General features: G+C 41.9%; 1 protein-coding gene across 1 annotated transcript in view; it reads left to right on the plus strand.

Annotated features, from left to right (window-relative positions):
- The window catches only part of LOC126272291 (V-set and transmembrane domain-containing protein 2B-like), a 656,861-nt gene that overhangs the window by 580,435 nt on the left and 54,646 nt on the right, over nt 1–21,780 (plus strand). Inside the window, exons 5-6 of the mRNA XM_049975055.1 lie at nt 2,919–3,132; nt 14,172–14,334. Coding sequence (XP_049831012.1) covers nt 2,919–3,132; nt 14,172–14,334 — 377 coding nt within the window. The remainder of the gene's footprint in view (nt 1–2,918; nt 3,133–14,171; nt 14,335–21,780) is intronic.

The following is a 21,780-nucleotide window of genomic DNA, read 5'->3' on the forward strand; positions in this document are numbered from 1 at the left end:
TACGTAATAAAAGGTTCTTCAACTGTATAAAGCCGCTACTTGATATTGGATTCCGTGTTCTCTTGTGCAGTTACCGAAGTATTTCTTTTATCTAGGTCGATTCATAGCTGTTTGTTGATTAAATGGTTTATATTGATTACATTTCATGTTATAGAGATTTGTATTCGCTGAATTAATCAGCTTCCTGTGTAACTGAGTAATGGCGTTTTTCAGTCTTTTAACTGCACTTCTAAGCTCTTATGTAGACAAATTTCTACCATGTCTGCTGCTGTCAGATAAAATATTGCCTCTTACTTCATGTCTATATTTGCAGTGTTAAGTAGCCGGTTTGTATTTATCGGCTACGAGATGGCACTTTTGGTATAACGTTCACCTGAGTGCAAGTGCTAATGCGGACGCCTCAGTGTGACGCTACCGCAGCTTGACATGTGGTGCAGCCCTAAGTGGGCTGCCTCTATGTCTTCTATTTTAATATGTTGTGACTAAAGCGTTATCGCTTCATATTTATTTTATACGGGACATGCCAGATTTAATTGTTTTATTTCTGTTGAAGTCACTTTTAGAAGTTGCCGAAACCTAGGTGAAAACGTCTTCAGTTCGCGACCGAGAGCTGCTATTGCTTTAATTTTAACTTTGTGTTATATCGAAATCCTTGTGGCACAAATATCACTTACGCTAACAGCCAACTCTTTTTCCTTTTAAGCTGCATCCAGAGTTGCTCAATTACAATTTGAAAACGATTTTAAAAGATTTTTGCTGTCTGTTTGGTAACATTGACCAATGGGTCACTGTCCACCACTACTATAACGTCGTGTTCCTTTATATACTTTCCTATTTTGATTTTAGCATTCTCCATATTGTTTTCATTTATTTTCAAAGTTATTGACTACTGGCGTAAATAGAAGGATGTTGGATTTTATTATGACTCATGTCAATGTAGAAAATACCTTACATAATATGAAATCAGTCGCACACCAATACTTTTCATTACAAAGTTTTATAATTTTCTCTGTTTGCTACATTACATTAAATGCCTTTTGTTATCTACAGTTCTTTTGAAACATCACTATTTTATATTTCCTATTTTTAGCTGGGAAAATGCTGTTAAAATTTGAAAGGTATTTACTTAGAAATGAGTTAGTTTTAAAACTCGCATTGTTATCGTGGCTATTCAACAAATGCATAGCTGATTAACTTCCCATGGTCAGGGTTCATATTCATGCAGAATTTTTCGGAAGACATCATATCCGTTGTTGACTGTACAAATTATTTATTTAACTGTAGTAGTTCTGGCCTTTCGACTATTTTCAATGGTACTGCAAAAGCTTTTCTTTCAGTACACGTCAGGCTTTAAAATCCTCCGGCATGTCTACATGTCATCGTCGAAAATACATCTTTTCACTGTAGAAATATGGTAACAACAGTCGAGAATCACCACATTTAATAGGGTAAGCGGCAAATTACATGAAATTTATTTTCGGTGAAACTCAGAAATTACTCAATAATTCATTGTATCTCAGAGTGTTCAGCCTGAGAGTAAGATATACTGTAAATTAATTATTTCATATGGACCTCTGAGTGTAGTTTTATGCATACGACACAAATATTCATTGAGTAGCTGGATGAGCTTGAGATTTTTCTCAGTATGTTGGTTGAAATGGCTCTGAGCACTATGGAACTTAACATCTGAGGTCATCAGTCCCCTAGAACTTAGAACTACCTCAACTTAACTAACCAAAAAACATCACACACGTCAATGCGAGAGGTAGGATTCAAACTTGCAAACTTGCAAACTTGCAAACTTGCACGTCCGGCTTCAGTATGTTGTTTATTAATTACACGAATATTAATTTCGGAACGAGGATTGGTTCAACGTGGGAGAGTATGGATTTAATTGGATCAAAATATGAAGATGATTGACTATAATGTTATACGGCCAGTCAGAAATGAGGTCATGGGTTAGGAGTTTCGTACGTGATTCGCAAAGAGCCGGTGGTCACCATTTTTGAGGAGAGGTCACGGAACACGGATCTCTAGCAATTTCCGTTTAAACTGAACAATAGTGGTTCTTTGGGGAACACGATTTATGAGTAAAACAGCAATAAGTGCAGAATGACATCTATCAGACTTCGCAATTTTTAATGAGAATTGGGACTTCCTTTCGGAGGTACAAATGGCGAGGGCCATTCTGCGAAGTCGTAATCACAAACTTTCAGAACCCAAAGGTAATGATCTGGACGGCAAATGAAGGAGCAATCAGAATAATTAAAAACCTGTGTACTTTTAAATGTGTTTACTAAACAGTGGAGAGTGCGGTTTTTTAATTAACAGGTCTGACTTACAACCCTCAACGAAATACTACAGACAGTGCTTGCGTTATAAATGTGAAAAGTGCGTTTAATTTCGTTCTTTCATTTTTGGAACTGTATGTCAGGACCGACTTGATAGAAAGAAGATGTTTTAGTGCAAGGAGTTTTCGTACTTTGGTAGTTAGAACTGCTAAAATGAACTAACATTAACAGTAAAGAACAGTTAAATACACCTATCCACCCTGTTTTTACTGCTTCTATTAGCTGAGGCCAGGGGTTCAGGGCATGTTGTGTTTCTGAAGACGTCGCTAAGGTGAATAGTGTCTGTGTTAGTACTAAGGCAGTAGTAAGGCGTCACAAGGATTCGACCCTGATAACAAGCGAAATTTTCTCCGATGGGAAGCCAGCGCCTAATCTTGACTGTGCACATTGCCAAATGGGCTACCCATTTCAAGGTCTCAGACAACAGTATCAGGAACTTACGAGACTAACACGAACCTGTTTCCCAGCCATTACATTGTAGGAAATGCATTGAAACTGCGCAAAATGGCTCCCAGCGCAGACAAATGTCAACAGGTGGTAACGCAGTTTGGTGTGTTCCGCTGGCAGGTGTCGTGGCTGCACCGGCGCCACGACGCGCTGCAGCTGCTGACGGTGGGCCGGCAGGAGTACAGCGCCGACCAGCGCGTCACGCTCAGCTTCCGTTACCCCGGCAACTGGCGGCTGCGCATCGAGTACGTGCGCCTGCGCGACCAGGGACTCTACGAGTGTCAGGTGGCCACGCACCCGCCGAGGGTGCTGCGGATCTATCTCACCGTCACCGGTAAGCTGCCAGGTCGCGCAACGTACACTGTGTTGAGAGTCTAAGCTTACGAACCACGCTGTGCTTCTGGCGACCTGGCAACTGGGGCTGATCATCCATACTTGCCTGCATTTGCATGAAATGGAGTCCCACCAGTGCACTGGGTGGCCACGTACCGTTCAGGGACTGGCGCGTTCACCTCACTATCACTAATGACAGCCAATAAGAGCAAATGATACATATAAGGACTGGCCATTCGAAAAAGTTCATATCACAACTCTAAGAAATGGCAAGTAATGGAAGGCAGACTTACGCTGATTACAGCTAACAGAGGAAAATGGTACATGTAACTGACAAACTGCCTATTCGCTTCGCGTCTCGGGTTCTTCGGCCGACGTTCGTCTCATGATTTTGCTGACGTTTCGCCAGCACCAGTGGCTGGCATTGTCAAAGCTTCACTCTCCATTGCCGGCATTGGAGCTGGAGAGACGCCAGGAAAATCAGACGAACGTGGGCCGAAGAACCCGAGAAGGAAGCAAATAGGCAGTTTGTCAACAACTGGCCACTAAAGCGTTAACAGTTTTGTACATTTAACTAATGGCTATTCGGGAAAGGTCATATCATGACACTATAAATGGCTGGTAATGGAAGGCAGACTTAAGATGAATCACGAACCCTTCCTAGCAGCTGTGGACTTCGAGAAATCACTCACCTTGGAAGTGTATAACATCACAATTGTGAGCTGACTGTGTGTAAACTACAGAGATAGTTGAATATTTTACAAATAGTAGACGTTTTCGTCTATAGTCGTAACACGGCGTGGAGAAGGTATGATGAAGCACCGCCAAGAACACAAGCATACACATGGACACTGCCAGGATAAACATAACAATGGAGATGTGGCTATAGATCATCAGCTAGAAGTTGCATAAAAATTCACAGCCACATCGACTCACTACTTCCTCTTGAAGTTCCTTTTATTTTCAGTAAAAATAATTCTGTGTTTTTAATATACTGGTTGTAACTAAATTCCCGTTAGAGACTATGAGTACAGATCCATTACTCCACAACAAGAAAAGAACGTCTAGTAAATATAGTCTCTAACCCCCCCCCCCCCCCCACCCCCCTTAAGAGCTACGAGTGCTTCTACATATAAGCTACTAAGAAACAAATCTGAACAAGTGCTCATGGCTCATAAGATTTCCATTTCAGACAGCATGTTAACCAGACATTTTTTCTTGTTTTTGTCCATGCTATCTTCTACGAAGATATGGAAAGGAAAGAGCTGGCAGTAGAAGAGTAATGTTTTTATAGTGCCCAAGATGATCAAGCGCTCGTAGCTCTTAAGGTATTCATTTTAGAGCCCATGTTTACTATGTTATATTCTTGTTCTGGTTTAAGGAACTTGTCCTCATAGTCTGTAAAGGAAATTTAGTTATTTCCAGTGTAATGTTATTGTTAAGACGACATTTGCTTGATTAAAAAAACACCAGGGTCAGACCGGTGTTATGTACTGATATAAACCAAGTGCAAACACTAACTGCAAAATTGGTCATACAGATGCAATATTGTGCTTGTATTTTTTAATTATATTACTGACTATTAGATTACGTAATTTCGTAATTTAGTATCTTATATCTGCGTAGACGATACTCTTATGTCTGTTGGCAGCAATTTTCACCCTTTTAAACCTAAAAATGTAGCTTTACGTCTAGTATATGACACACCAATTTGGGAAGCAAAGGTGTCGACAGCGTGTTAGTGTTATGGGCTTGATTAAAACTGCGTGCCGGACCGAGACCCTGACTCGGGACCTTTGCCGTTCGCAGGATAGTGCTCTATCCTGGAATATATTGACCATAGAATGGCCTGAGGGTGGTACTATCTAACGAAACTTGCAACCAGTAGGCAAAATAAAAATGTTGTTACTATATACTAAAGCTCATATTATTTATAAAGCTTACTGGTCGCAGTTCCATCCGAGAGTATGGAATATTTTACAATTTCAAAAGACGCCATAGAGACTAACGTATGTGGAATATTTTCACAAAGACAAGTTCATGTTGACGATAATATAAAAATAAGTTATGGTATCATTGAGCCATCCACCTTCCACAAAGAAGAAAGAATGAAGCAATCAAGTGAAATATCGGAAAATGGATATAAACGCAAGGGCGACAGATACCAAGCCTAAGGTTCGCGTTTTGGCCTTATGTAAGGGAGATTCCGAAGATATTTTGAAAGAACCGGGTATCATAACTAGCGCGGAATATTTTACTGATATCGGAAATGAAGAAGAATTTCCTCAAATTAGCACAGATTTACATGGAAGTGAAATGTAGGCCATGCTTAATCTCGAAAAGGAGAAACAGAAGCGTCAGAAATGTTACGCTGTAGAATAATGTTAAAATTACATGGAAAGGTAGTTACAGGGACGTCTATTACGTCATCCAGATCTTCATAATAAAATGAGATCAGCACAGTATAGTAAAAAAGAGAGGACACCATCAAGCCAGATGAAAGATTCATGTCTTAAAGGAAATAAAATACTACCTACTAACGTAAAGCGTCCCCTTGTTAAGATGTTAGTTTAAGACTAACGAAACAAGACATCTAGTATTACTGGTATAAAAGAAAACAATATTGTCATATAACTTACATATGAAAGTGATAATCAATTATGCTGAAAGTAATCGTGAATAAAGTGTGTGTTACACAAATCGGATGTATAAATTAAAAGTTATTCATCAAATACGAAAAAGCGCAGAAAAAAGATAACAGAAAGATACACAGTCCATTTTTGGTGACGATTCTTTGCCGTATCTTGGACTTAACGAGTTTTTCTCATGAGGAGACTCTAACGTAATTGTCTTTTCGATCAGATAATGGCCTGTACAGATCGAAAGCAATAGTCGCAAGGAGATGTATTATAACAGCTTAGGATGTTTCTGAAACAGCCGTCTTTAAATGTTTGGTATCTATCAATTACTATTATAGAGTATATTATTATTATAGCGGCAGTGTTACTTTCAAGGAAACCTGTTGAACAATTTAACAGCCGCTTCTTCCATTGGTACATATGGAAATGAAATCGGGCAGAAAGTAACTAACATTATCATAAAGTTCACTTCTTCATACAGTGTTCAGTGGTCTACGGAATGTATATGAAGCTGTTCAAGTGCAACATTACTAACTTTGGCCATATCGTCTAAAGTTACTAAGATTTCCTTGTAGTTAGCAGCCGAGGTGGTGCAGTGGTTAGGTCACTGGACTCGCATTCTGGAGATCAACGATTCAAATCCGAGTCAGAAAATCTGGATTTAGGTTTTCCGTGATAGTCCTAAAGCAATCCTGGTCATTTCCGGAATGATAGCTTTGAAAGAGCAAGGCAGATGTTCCTCATCATCCTTGAATCATTCGAAGCTTGTACTCTGTCTACAATGATCTCAATGTCGACGGAACGTTAAACCCTAGTTTTCCTTCGTCCCTGTAGCGTTTTGTACACCAGTTGTCACAGGATGATCGTTAAGGAGAGATTATGGAAATGCCATCACGTGGAAATCTGAGAAACTGGAAAGCACGATGAAATATAAAATAAATATAGAACATGTCGCCAGCCCTCCAGCTGTGTGTGATGTGTTGGCCCATAGGATGCGTGGTAACATGATTTTGTCCTTTGCAAATCATATATTTACCACATTGTTTTTATACGGGTTGTGACGGACATCCTAAAAACAATCAGCACAATCGAGGAATGTGGCAGAGAACAGCTGAGCCAAAGACGCCACTTCAAACTTGGGGAAAATTCATGCACCCTTTTCCCGCATTTACCAAAGTTACCTACCCTTCTTCATACGTATTTCTTACCAGCTGATGATATTCATACAACTCCTTCAATGCCTAATTTCGCCAGCCCAACGCCACTCCCGAAATCATTCTCCAACAGTATGCCCCTCTGCCACAAGGACCTGGGCAGATGAATCACGTTTGTTGTTACACCAGATAGATGGCTGTGTCCGGGTACACGAATATCCGGGTGAATGGCGATTCGACACATACACAGAGCCACGGACTTGTTGGAGTAGCACTACTCCACAAGAGGTATTCTCCTGGCCGTCCATGAGACCAGAGGTAATAATTGACAGCCATGGACAACGAGAGCATTATTGCAGACCGTCACCTTCCATAATGCTTCAGTTCTTCGACCAGGAGGAATATTTTTGTCACAAGACTGGAAGCGTGCCACAATGGTTTGAGAAGCACGATACTGAACTTAAGTTCATGTCTTGGTCATCAGATTCGCCTGATCTGAATCCGATTGATTATGTCTGGTGATGATGTCGGGCGCCAAATACATCCACACAGTCTACGAAAACTCCGACCTGCACGCTGTCATTTCGTGCCGCATTCCTCCGGACACCTATCAAGGACTTACGGAAATCGTGCCATGCGGAACCGATTCTGTACTGTGTTCCAAAGGTTGACATCGCGCTATTAAGCAGGTGGTCGTAATGCTTTGGATGTGAGTGTAGAATCTATTATATAGAATGACTCCAGTCCTCTACACAGGGTGAATCAATTCCTCTATCGCTGTGTTTTGCACAGCCTGCAGCAACTTCAAATACAATACACAAGACTTTCATACTCTGTCGCTCTGAATGTGCTAACTATTAAACCTGCAAAAAAAAGTGAAGAGGACCTTCTTGTAGAAAGTTAAATGCAATTAATTTTTGTACCAGGATACGATCCCATGCAATGCCATAGTTCCCAAGTTATGGAAAAAAGGGGGTTGGAGGTCACTTTTGTAGGTTTTTCTTGAAAAACTACAGCCTCTAGCGAAACCTCACCACAGTACAAAATTTAACTACATTAAATTTTGCACAAAAATGTCTTAACCATTTTTCTGTACGATTTATAGTTTGCTCATAGTGTGTGAGAGAAATGACAATTTTGGGGATGATAACTGAAGTCGTTTCTGGTTGCATACAAGCCAGTAGCAGGGCAGCTGAATACGCTGTATACCTTCCGGTCGATATGAAAATATCAACGCCCTCCTTTGCTACATAACTGGATTCCTATCCATCTCCACCCACCTGCATCTCATCTCCTTAGCATTTTTCCTTTACCACACCATTCGTAATATTAATTTGCCTTCAACCAGACTGGAATCCAAATACATCAACTACTAAGTACTAAGAGCCCATATAATCTTCGTCTTTGCAATTCCTCGTCTTTGCATCTCTAATAATAAAAATATCAGCACCTCATCTTCTTCATCTCCCAGTACCTACTGCAACCTACATCCTTCTGAATCTGCTTAGTGTATTCATCTCTTGGTCTCCCTCTACGATTTTTACCCTCCACGCTGTCCTCCAATATTAAATTGATGATCCCTTGATGCCTCAGAACATGTCCTACCAACCGATCCCTTCTTCTTGTCAAGTTGTGCCACAAACTTCTCTTCTCCCCAATCCTATTCAATACTTCCTCATTTGTTATGTGATCTACCCATCTAATCTTCAGCATTCTTCTGTAGCACCACATTTCGAAAGCTTCTATTCTCTTCTTGTCCAAACTATTTATCGTCCATGTTTCACTTCCATAGATGACTACACTCCATACAAATACTTTCAGAAAAGACTTCCGGACACTTAAATCTATATTCGATGTTAACAAATTTCTCATCTTCAGAAACGCTTTCCTGGCCATTGCCAGTCTACATTTTATATCCTCTCTACTTCGACCATCATCAGTTATTTTGCTCCCCAAATAGCAAAACTCCTTTACTACTTTAAGTGTGTCATTTCCTAATCTACACTCCTGGAAATGGAAAAAAGAACACATTGACACCGGTGTGTCAGACCCACCACACTTGCTCCGGACACTGCGAGAGGGCTGTACAAGCAATGATCACACTCACGGCACAGTGGACACACCAGGAACCGTGGTGTTGGCCGTCGAATGGCGCTAGCTGCGCAGCATTTGTGCACCGCCGCCGTCAGTGTCAGCCAGTTTGCCGTGGCATACGGAGCACCATCGCAGTCCTTAACACTGGTAGCATGCCGCGACAGCGTGGACGTGAACCGTATGTGCAGTTGACGGACTTTGAACGAGGGCGTCACTGTTGCTCCTGGGGTATCGGCGAGGACCATTCGCAACCGTCTCCATGAAGCTGGGCTACGGTCCCGCACACCGTTAGGCCGTCTTCCGCTCACGCCCCAACATCGTGCAGCCCGCCTCCAGTGGTGTCGCGACAGGCGTGAATGGAGGGACGAATGGAGACGTGTCGTCTTCAGCGATGAGAGTCGCTTCTGCCTTGGTGCCAATTATGGTCGTATGCGTGTTTGGCGCCGTGCAGGTGAGCGCCACAATCAGGACTGCATACGACCGAGGCACACAGGGCCAACACCCGGCATCATGGCGTGGGGAGCGATCTCCTACACTGGCCGTACACCTCTGGTGAACGTCGAGGAAACACTGAATAGTGCACGGTACATCCAAACCGTCATCGAACCCATCGTTCTACCATTCCTAGACCGGCAAGGGAACTTGCTGTTCCAACAGGACAGTGCACGTCCGCATGTATCCCGTGCCACCCAACGTGCTCTAGAAGGTGTAAGTGAACTACCCTGGCCAGCAAGATCTCCGGATCTGTCCCCCATTGAGCATGTTTGGTACTGGATGAAGCGTCGTCTCACGCGGTCTGCACGTCCAGCACGAACGCTGGTCCAACTGAGGCGCCAGGTGGAAATGGCATGGCAGGCCGTTCCACAGGCCTACATCCATCATCAGCGAACCTCAAAGTTTTTATTTCTTCTCCATGGATTTTAATACCTACTCCGAAATTTACTTTTGTTTCCTTCATTGCTTGCTCAATATACAGATTGAATAACATCGGGGAGAGGCTACAACCCTGTCTCACTCCCTTCCCAACCACTGCTTCCCTTTCATGCCTCTCGACTCTTATAACTGCCATCTGGTTTCTGTACAAATTTGCAAATAGCCTTTCGCTCCCTGTATTTTACCCCTGCCACCTTTATAATTTGAAAGAGAGTATTCCAGTCAACATTATCAAAAGCTTTCTCTAAGTCTACAATGGCTAGAGACGTAGGTTTGCCTTTCCTTAATCTTTCTTCTAAGATAAGTCGTAAGGTCAGTATTGCCTCACGTGTTCCAGTATTTCTACAGAATCCAAACTGATCTTCCCCGAGGTCGGCTTCTACTAGTTCTTCCATTCGTCTCTAAAGAATTCGTGTTACTATTTTGCAGCTATGGCTTATGAAACTTATTGTTCGGTAATTTTCACATCTGTCAACACCTGCTTTCTTTGGGATTGGAATTATTATATTCTTCTTGAAGTCTGAGGTTATGTCGCCTGTTTCATACATCTTGCTCACCAGATGGTAGAGTTTTGTCAGGACTGGCTCTCGCAAGGCCGTCAGTAGTTCCAATGGAATGTTGTCTACTCTGGGGGCCTTGTTTCGACTCAGGCCTTTCAGTGCTCTGTCAAACTCTTCACGCAGTATCGTATCTCCCATTTCATCTTCATCTATATCCTCTTCCATTTCCATAATATTGTCCTCAAGTACATCGCCCTGGTATAGACCATTTGTATACTCCTTCCACCTTTCTGCTTTCCCTTCTTTGCTTAGAGCTGGGTTTCCATCTGAGCTCTTGATGTTCATACAAGTGGTTCTCTTATCTCGAAAGGTCTCTTTAATTTTCCTGTAGGCAGTATCTATCTTACCCCTAGTAAGATAAGCCTCTACAACCTTACATTTGTACTGTAGCCATCCCTGCTTAGCTATTTTGCACTTCCTGTTGATCTCTGTTTGGAGACGTTTGTATTCCTTTTTGCCTGCTTCATTTATTGCATTTTTATATTTTCTCCTTTCATCAATTAAATTCATTATTTCTTCTGTTACCCAAGGATTTCTACTAGCCCTCGTCTTTTTAGCTACTTGATCCTATGCTGCCTTCACTACCTCATCCCTCAAAGGTACCCATTCTTCTTCTATTGTATTTATTTCCCCCATTCCTAACAATTGTTCCCTTATGCTCTGCTTGAAACTCTGTACAACCTCTGGTTCTTTCAGTTTATCCATGTCCCATCTCCTTAAATTCCCACCTTTTTGCAGTTTCTTCAGTTTTAGTCTAAAGGTCATAACCAATAGATTGTGGTCAGAGTCCACATCTGCCCCTGGAAATGTCTTACAAAATAAAACCTGGTTCATAAATCTCTGCCTTACCATTATATAATCTATTTGATACCTTTTAGTATCTCCAGGGTTCTTCCAAGTATACAACTTTCTTTCATGATTCTTAAACCAAGTGTTACCTATGACTAAGTTGTGCTCTGTGCAAAATTCTACCAGGCGGCTCCCTCTTTCATTTCTTAGCCCCAATCCATATCCACCTGCTACGTTTCCGTCTCTTCCTTTTCCTACTCTCGAATTCCAGTCACCCATGACTATTAAATTTTCATCTCCCTTTACTATCTGAATAATTTCTTTTATTTCATCATACATTTCTTCAATTTCTTCGTCATCTGCAGAGCTAGTTGGCATATAAACTTGTACTACTGTAGTAGGTGTGGGCTTCGTATCTATCTTGGCCACAATAATGCGTTCACTATGCTGTTTGTAGTAGCTTACCCGCGTTCCTATTTTCCTATTCATTATTAAACCTACTCCTGCATTACCCCTATTTGATTTTGTGTAGTCACCTGACCAGAGGTTTTGTTCCTCCTGCCACCAGACTTCACTAATTCCTACTATATCTAACTTTAACCTGTCCATCTCCCTTTTTAAATTTTCTAACCTACCTGCCCGATTAAGGGATCTGACATTCCACGCTCCGATCCGTAGAACGCCAGGTTTCTTTCTCCTGATAACGACATCCTCTTGAGTAGTCCCCGCCCGGAGATCCGAATGGGGGACTATTTTACCTCCGGAATATTTTACCCAAGAGGACGCCATCATCATTTAATCATACAGTAAAGCTGCATGTCCTCGGGAAAAATTACGGCCGTAGTTTCCCCTTGCTTTCAGCCGTTCGCAGTACCAGCACAGCAACGCCGATTTGATTATTGTTACAAGGCCAGATCAGTCAATCATCCAGACTGTTGCCCTTGCAACTACTGAAAAGACTTCTGCCCTTCTTCAGGAACCACACGTTTGTCTAGCCTCTCAACAGAACCCCTCCGTTGTGGTTGTACCTACGGTACGGGTATCTGTATCGCTGAGGCACGCAAGCCTCCCCACCAACGGCAAGGTCCATGGTTAGGGGGGAGGGGGGGTATTATAACCTACCCATATATTTAATGTTTTGTATAATAACAACCGGGTGGCTACAATCAAATTGCAGCTTATCAGAGAATTTCAGTATGGGCTGTAAGGATCGTATACCAGCGAAATTTGGCAGATATGCTAATTCTTTAGCGGAACTGATTTACACCGGAGAAAAATTAGATGCAGTTTTGGCCATTAGGTGCAAATCTGGCGTGTATACTGTTTGTATGACGTATGAAATCCATGCTATCGTTTGACAAGCCATAATATTGCTGAACAGTGTGGGTGTCGAGAAGAGAGACCATACACTCTTAGTGAAAGCGTTTTTCGTAAACGGCAGCAGGTACAACGCTAGATTGAGAGTATCGCCGAATGAATGGTCTGAGGAGAGGCCAGTTGTCATTAAATGGTTTAAAGAAAAAGCCAGTCAGATTCTAAAACAGGGGAGAGTTTGCTATGGCACCTGGAAGAGGAATGCATCCTCTCCATGTGGAAGTTATTGACACGGTTATTGTTGCTGTAAGTAACAATGCAGCATGTGTCACGGGTAGTGATAGTGCTCATACAGTGTCACAAGAATTGTCTATCCCGTGGCCAACTGTACGGAAGTTGTCCGGTCTAATTTTCTCTTGCACCTGTAGAGGATCCACACATTGCACAAAAGTAAACCACATGATCCGCAACAACGTTCGGAATTTACTTCACGGTTCCTGGCACGGATGGAAGTTGATGGTATGTGGCCAGGCAATGTTCTTTGGAGAGACGCGACATATTTTAAACCACAGGGTGTAGTGAATACCCAGAACTGCCATGTGTTACGCACGAATAACCATCGCACTCGTGGTATGTGACTGTGTGGTGTGGATTCTAGGTCCGTTATTCTCTGAAGGGCCTGTCAGGTGAACTGTACTGTCTGCAATTTGTCATGACCTCCCAGTTCAGCACCTGGTTTCTGCTTTGGAGAGCGCAACTGGATGAGAACTACCGTATTCACCGAATATGGGGCCACATCTCATGTCGCTCTACCAGTGAAATATCTTCTTAACGCATCTTTCGACAATAATTTATCTCCAGAGGTTCTCCAGACGCATGGTCTGCAAGGTCACCTCATGGGAATTTATGTTTAGCGCTCTGGGGATTTTTAATGGAACACTTTTACCCGGCCAGTAGATAGAGACACGTTGCTCAGGTTCTACTGAACTGCTGCAGACAACTGTTTATCTCGTCGTTTTACTGGTGGGGCATCTCGTCGTCTCCAACGCTCATGCTGAACAAATAATGTAGGTAGCGGTTGTTTGACCTTTCCTACCCCCCTTCCGTTCGTAGTTACACATGGAAACATTTCTATACACTCAGAGCTTCAGATTTGCACCTGGTGGCCAATTTAGGAACTAATTTTTCTCAAGGTGTGTCGTCTCCTTATTTTCGCATTAGAATTTCTACCAAGTTTCGCTCCCATTACAGACCACACTGGAACTCTAAAGAGCAGCTGCATTTTCATTATAATCACCCGGTAGATGCGGCGAGATTGCCGCTGGCAGTCCAACTTTTTCTGGGATAGATAAATAAATCAGCTGTTGCGTGACGTACCTGATCACCTAATGGGTAGCCGAGTGCACTGCTGAACTATTCTATTTGTATGTGAGAGAATATGTGTGTGTCTTTGTGTGTGTGTTACACTCGGAAACGGCTAAGGTAACTCTTGTGAATGTATTTTAGAATGAGGTTATAATTCCCGTTAAATATTAATGAAACGTATTCTGCACTTAGCGCCCGAGGTGAACGTGACGGACGACAAGGGCCACCTGGTGAGCGAACGCTACTACAAGGCGGGCAGCGCCGTCGAGCTGACGTGCGTCGCGACGCACCTACAGGGCCCGCAAGAGGCCGTCGTCTGGCGACACGGCGACGCCACTCTCACCACCGGCGTCAGGTTGGTACGACTGTGCGAGCGGCTGCCGGCTGGCACTTGCATGTTGCGACTATACCAGTTATATCAAATTAGGTAAAATTAACAAAAGCAAGAACTCTTAATTAAAACTACCAAGTAGAAACCAGTTGAATACCGTATAGTACCATAGTCAAATTAGTAAGGCAACCGTCCATTTGGGTCACCTCTTCATGGTGAAATATTGCATGTTCCAGAACAGCTGGTGTTGCATGAAACCAAATGTGGGGATCAGTCGAGGTAATAAGGTCTACTGAACGATAGGTGGAAGAGTATTTATGGCTGACCAGCAACAATACTCTGAAGATAGTCTACGGTTAAGACTTAGCCGTGCTTCCTTCAGACAATGTGTCAACAATTTATGACGTTAGCCTCTAATCTAAATTGCTTTTTTTTAGAGTCTTAAAAATATTCAGATGTGTGTGAATTCCAAGACCAAACTGCTGAGGTCATCGGTCCGTAGCCTTACATACTACTTAAACTGACTTATGCTAACAACAAAACACACACCCATGCCCGAGGGAGGACTCGGAACTCTAGTAGGAAGAGTCAAAGTCTTAGATGAGTGTTGACGCACCACTCACACTACAGGTAAGTTCACAAACAGCTTATGGTGTTGTGTTTTAAAACAATACATCCTTTAAATCTGGCTTTCTCTAAGAGACTTGGACGCTGACCACTTGTATGAGCTGCACAAGCCTCTTACGATCCTAGATGGGATGTAAGAGAACCTTCCGTAGTAAAACAAGTCTAGTAAAATATTTTCTGAATGTTTTTGTTGTAGGTCACATAATTTCTGATGGTACTTCAAGCGATGTCCTTACCAGACATGGACACAACAACTCAGCTGTTATACATCTAACGAAATCAAGAAAAGTTGGGGAATTAGCTTTTACGAGTCAGAGCTACGATTGACTGCTGTTATCGACGCTGGGGTCGGATTGTAGTACTTCTCTTGAGCAGTAATGGTACAGTCGAAAGTTTGCCTCTGCGGGAAGCTTAGCGTCGTAGTTTCCACCTAATCGAAGTACAGTAGAGGTAAAGACAGTTTCTAAATAAATTGTGATATGTCTTAAAAACTCTGCCATCAGGAAATACAATCATCTCATTAAGCTTTACGAGAAAACAGTCGTTGAATACAGAAGAGTGAAACGGTACCATTGCGCAAGCACCTAAACATTCGTGCTAAGGCTGTGAAAGCTGTCTTTATCAACCGATGGTAGAGGTGGCACATTTCAGTGACAGGGATGTTCTTATCAGAAAAGACAGCAAATCAATGCCAACAACATTAGTTCAGGTATATAAGTCGATGTCACAAGCAGTAGATTAAGGGGTAGAGAATGAATCTGAAAGGACACTAATCGGATAATTCAAATCTGAGTATCATGGATCCAACGCCGCCAACGTTGTGAGTGGGGTCTCATCGACGATGCGATTGTAGTATTTCTCGTGAAGTCAGCTTAGGAGTATTGTTACATTCGAAAGGGTTTGTTAGCTGTGCTAAAAAGGTACGTGTACCAAATAACGCCCACCTAATGCTAAGAAATTTCGTATTCAATATGTGTAATTGGTAAGATTCGGACATAGTACGTGCAAACATCCTACAACTGTATTCAATTCAAAAATAAATGAAAATTGAAAGTTTGATTAGTTAATATCATCACCTTAAAGAAAATGTTTTACTCTTGCAAATGGGACCTGTTAGGAGACCTTGTTCCTAATATGGCCAATAGCCACAAGTTATTCATATTAATATTCTGGGTCCTGCAAATGGCAGGAAAATTGTTTGAATAAACTGCAAGAGTTTTAATGTAATTTTATTTTAGTAATAACTGGAATGAGATGTTACATAGACTTTTACAATTACTTGTTTCTACAAAAGCTTCATGTGGAACTGTTGGTACTTACTGCTTATTAACTCTTCAGATTATTAAATGCAATCAGCAATCAAAATAGTTCTGACAGCAGTAAGTTTCGTTATCACAATATAAACAATTATTCTAATCTTTACATTTTCAATTAACAAATTAATAATTATTCGTGAAACTAGTTTCCTTAATTTAAATCATTATTACAGATGTGCACAGGAAATTTCGCACTTTGTCTTTGGGTGACAACCCTACACAATCTTCATGCACATATTTCATACATTTTGGCAAAGTCTCATGTCGAATATCCTGTCTTCACAGCACATGTAACAAAACGAGCCAACCTCCGGCAACATTTTCTTAGAGCCAGAACTGCTGCTAGCTTCAGTGGAGGCTTTATTTTTGCATTTTTTCCTCTGAATATTCTTTACTGACTGTGAATTTTTTTTGCGACGTGACTCTTACTTAGACCCACTGCTTTCGTTGGTACCATTTTTCATTTGCTTCTGCGTGAACAGTGCCTTACATAAATTGCACCTTGTAATTTAATGCCTTCTTCCGTGGTGTATGGTTGTTTTTCTTCAGCTTTGGGGTATGTAAAACTTCCTTGAAAGTACAATCGAGATTTTGAGTCACTATTTTCAAGACTGAAGTCACTTGAACTATCCATTATTGGATATGCTTCGCTTTCTGATGAACTGCGTCAGCTGGAATCAGTGGACTTGCGTCTTCTTTTTCGGGAAACCTTTGGGACTGATTGAGTCCCTGGCAGTTCTCCGTTTCAAGGGCATTTATGTTCGCTTCTGGGTCAGGACTTTCTGATAGACGAGAGGAAGCAAATGCAGTGTCTGGAATAGCTTCTGTGTCAAAAGGATACATCCCTGTTTCACGGAACCCAGATAGGACGTTTATTGGGGATGCTGCTTCTGGCCACACCTTGGCGAAACAACTATTAATTGCTCTGTTTTTTCCGTTTGTAGATCAGTACAGATTTACTTCGTCATCCCAGTGAGACTGAAATCGCTTGAATACTCATTTATCCGTGGGTTGCAGCTCGTGTGTTGTGTTGCTAGGCAAACAGTAATGTCTGATATTGTGTTCTTCAGCAACGTCGCAAATTTCGGGACCAAATGCGACAATGGTCCATCAAATATCAAATTAACATCTTCTGCAGACTTGTATTTGGGAAAATGATGTATCGATATTTGATGAATGTCATTTCTACTCCTGTCCCGGGTGCAAATAGTCTACCCATTCTGCCTTGCGCCGCTTTCCTTTGAAAAGTATCATAGGAGAAATAACCTATGCAATTGCATTCTCACATGAGACAATAGTAACATTTTCCCCGTGGTCTGACGTAAGAAAGTGCAAGCGTTTCTCACCTTTCTTCACTAAAACTTCAGGAGACTTGTGGAGTGAGAAGCGACATCCCTTTTCGTCCATATTATACATAAGGTAGGGTATGTCAGGTAACCACAATTCGGACAAGACCATTTTCAGTTTCTGAAAATCATCACTTCCAATAATCTTGTTTAGCTTTGCAGCTCTTCCTGAATTCAAGTGGTGTGCCTTCCTTTTGCCAATGTCTTGGTGTCTTTGTAGGAAGAGTTTGAGCCACTTGCATCCAGCCAATCTCTTCGTCTCATTACAAGGATTCTGCACACTATTCTTTTCACAATATACATATACACTTCCTTGGAGCACTTTTGCTGTAACTGGATACCCAACGTCAGATAGTCGAAAAATGTGTTTGGCAAATTTCTCCTTCCTGAGCTTCGTCCACACAAGATTTTCGTCCCAAACTTATGGTTGTTAGTCAAGAACATATGAGTTTGCATAATGTACGACGAGGAATACTGTATGTTTTTGAAGTGGCTCTGACAGGCATCCGTTCAGCAACAGCTTCCATAGCTCGTTTTAAATTATCTGCATCCAGTGTTGCTCTTTCTTCTGTGGCTCCATCTAAAAAGAAACATTTCCAGTAAGCCTGATGTTCCTGAATTAGGGCTGTAAAACAGTGATCTCATGTTTTTCTTAAAGTATCGTACTACAATTATAGCTACTAAAAATTATTGATCAAAATGCAGAACCCCGTGTCACGAAGGTTACCAAGAAGGCATTGAAAATGTTTTCTATTGACATTTCTTGCAATGAACAAGTAATTGAGCAGTAAAAATGTATAAAATAATTTATATTTAACTTGGAGATAGTAAATACGTGTTAATGATTCGCTAAAATTTTATATACATTGTCGTTATGCAGAGCTCTATGCAACTGACAGCCTAAGACCCGACCGGGCCTTTTATGGTGCGCCAAGGATGGGCCTTATTGGGAACAACCAGTGTAAAACGCGTGCGCGATTATTGTTTAAAAAGGAACTTATTATTATGAAGATAATGCCCTATCTTAATACAGCACAATTTTCTGTTCATAAATACATATTTATTAGTAAGAATGCTTCATAACCGGAACGACTGAATTAGAAGAAACGTACCGTGAAAATATGAAACAGTCCTTCTTCGTTGAACGCCGTAGCAGAACTTACAGCAAAACAGCTTGCACGAGAGTGGGTGCGGAAATATTTCTTACTTGCCCTGTACATATCAGAATCTGTCCCTACGAAAGACATTTAGAACTGTTTTCAAACTTTCTATGCTAGAAAATGAGAGTGGACTTTGTTAGGAACCGAGTCGTATTTGATACATGTACCTTACTTTCACCAAGTAATAGCGAATACATTGTTCAGAACCGACAAGAGAGTGATTGTACATAGAGAAGTCCTGAAAATATTGGAAGATTTTACATGAAACTGGAGACGATGCCCTCTCTCCTATCAACTATGACCCTCACCTCCCCCTCCCTCCCTCTGTCCCTTTTCCTGGGCTCTCTCTCTCTCCCTTCCCCCCTTCCATCCTGTTTCCTTTTCCCTGCCTACCCACTCTTTGACTCCTTTCTCTCCCCTGAGTCCTTTCGCTTTCCCCTCTACTGCCTTCCCCAATCCTTCTCGCTTCCGCCCAGACTACCGTTTTTTCTGTGTCCTTTCCCTCCAACGGCTTCCACCTTTTTTGCTTTTCCTCCCCTCCTCACCTTTTTTTTTTCCAGATCCTATCCCCTACCCCCAAATAAGCATTTGGACTCTAAAGTACAGTTTTCTGTGAGTGTTCAGTGTTGTACTTCCCCCTTTTTAAGTGTTGTGAACAGAAACTAGACTGTCACCATGCTTTTTAATTGTGCCTGTCTAATTACAAAGTGTTTTCATCAGCTCACCACCCTTTATTTTCCTCTCCTAATTATGTTTTTTACCTTACCTGTCGGCTGCAGAGTGGCATATTACGCTGCTATCAGCCCATTGCTCCCTCTGGGGAAGGGGGGGGGGGGGGGAAGTTGGGGAAATCGAAATCCAATAAAAAAAGGACAGTGGATGGTAAGGTGTACACAAGAGCACATAGAGCTTCAAATCACAGTGAAGTAATCGTAAAAAGTAGATGGATATTTAAGAGGATCGTCTGGAAGAATCAGTGTGGAAGGAACTGGGATACTGAAGTACTGAAGAGTAGTCTGATGGCTCTACGGCTGTAGATATTGCAATAATAAATGAAAAATTAACCATGTCAATTGAAAAAGAGTGGACACTGCTAAATGGACACTTACAGAAAAAAATACAACAGATGGAGGAAACCAGAGCTTACAAAACCAGAGCTTAAAAGAGAAAGAAACAGGAAGCGAAGACAAAATGGCTGCAGGAAATCAGGAAATGAATGGTCGCCAGAAAGAGAGATTCGTAGTTTCGAACAGTAAAAGAAAACTTTTTGTGGATTTTAAAGGAAGGGTGTGTAGAATTAATTATATTGTTAAACGCAGAATAAACGGGGAATAAGGGTAAAGAGTACACTGATTGCCTCTTGAGGTGGAGGACTTGTTAGATGACGTGATAGAAGAAAGTCGAAATGGAATAGTTTAACAGCTCTAGCATCCAAACCAGAAGCACGAATAATATACAAAAGAATGGATAAGAAAACACAGGTTCCGCTGGTTCGCTTTTGGAAAGGTAAAGGCGTCAAGGAGGGAGGTCTGCCACTGCGACTGATAATCAAAGATACTCTAAAGGACAGGACGAGACATTTTCCTAGGACTTACCGACCTGTAAGTGAGAGACATAGAAATACGCCGTAGGAAAGGGTGAGTATTATACACTGAGATACAAACGTCACGGGATAGCGATAAGCGCATTTACAGCTGGCGGTAATACCACGTAAAGAAGATAGTTTTGGGCAATGCATTGGCGGAGCTCTGATTTGAACTCAAGTGATTCATGTAAAAAGTTTCGACGTGATCCGGTTTCTGTGGCCGGGCGGTTCCACGCGATTCATTCTGGAACCGCTCAACCGCTACGGTCGCAGGTGTATGATGTCCTAAGGTCAGTTTCATTTAAGCAGTCTATACCCCGTGGTCTGGGGGTAGCGTCTTTGATTCATAAACAAAACGTTTTAGATCCCGGGTTCCATCCCCGCCACTGCTTAAATTTTGATAAATAATCAGCATTGGCGGCCGAATACTTCCGGCATAAGAAGTCAGCCTCATTCTGCCAACGGCCTTGTCAAAGAGGAGCGGATAAAGGTTCAGGGCACTCTCTTGTCCTAGGGGTGGGAAATTGCCCCTAAAGGCGAAAGAATCAGCAATGATCAACGACATGATGATGCAGAAGGCAATGGAAACCACTGTATTAAAGACACCTAACGTGTATCCACAGGACATGTCGCCTGTAATTGGAGAACTGTCATGATGATCTCTCCATTGGCAAAAGATTCCGAAATAGTCCCACATTCAGATCTCCGGGAGGAGACTGCCAAGGGGGAGGTTACTTTGAGAAAAAGATTGAATAATTAACGAAAGGTAACGTTCTACGAGTCGGGTCGTGGAATGTCAGAAGCTTGAACGTGGTAGGGAAACTAGAAAATCAGAAAAGGGAAATGCAAAGGCTCAATCTAGATATAGAAGGGGTCAGTGAAGTGAAGTGGAAGGAAGACAAGGATTTCTGGTCAGATGAGTATCAGGTAATACCAACATCAGCAGAAAATGGTATAACAGGTGTAGGATTCGTTATGAATAGGAAGGAAGGGTAGAGGGTGCGTTACTGTAAACAGTTCAGTGACCGGGTTGTTCTAATCAGAATCGACAGCAGACCAACACCGACAACGATAGTTCAGGTATACATGCTGACGTCGCATGCTGAAGATGAACAGATAGAGAAAGTGTATGAGGATATTGAAAGAGTAATGCAGTATGTAAAGGGGGACGAAAATCTAATAGTCATGGGCGACTGGAATGCAGTTGTAGGGGAAGGAGTAGAAGAAAAGGTTACAGGAGAATATGGGCTTGGGACAAGGAATGAAAGACGAGAAAGACTAATTGAGTTCTGTAACAAGTTTCAGCTAGTAATAGCGAATACCCTGTTCAAGGATCACAAGAGGAGGAGGTATACTTGGAAAAGGCCGGGAGATATTGGAAGATTTCAATTAGATTACATCATGGTCAGACAGAGATTCCGAAATCAGATACTGGA

Source organism: Schistocerca gregaria, chromosome 5 (assembly GCF_023897955.1).
Source record: "Schistocerca gregaria isolate iqSchGreg1 chromosome 5, iqSchGreg1.2, whole genome shotgun sequence".
Classification (NCBI taxonomy): domain Eukaryota; kingdom Metazoa; phylum Arthropoda; class Insecta; order Orthoptera; family Acrididae; genus Schistocerca; species Schistocerca gregaria.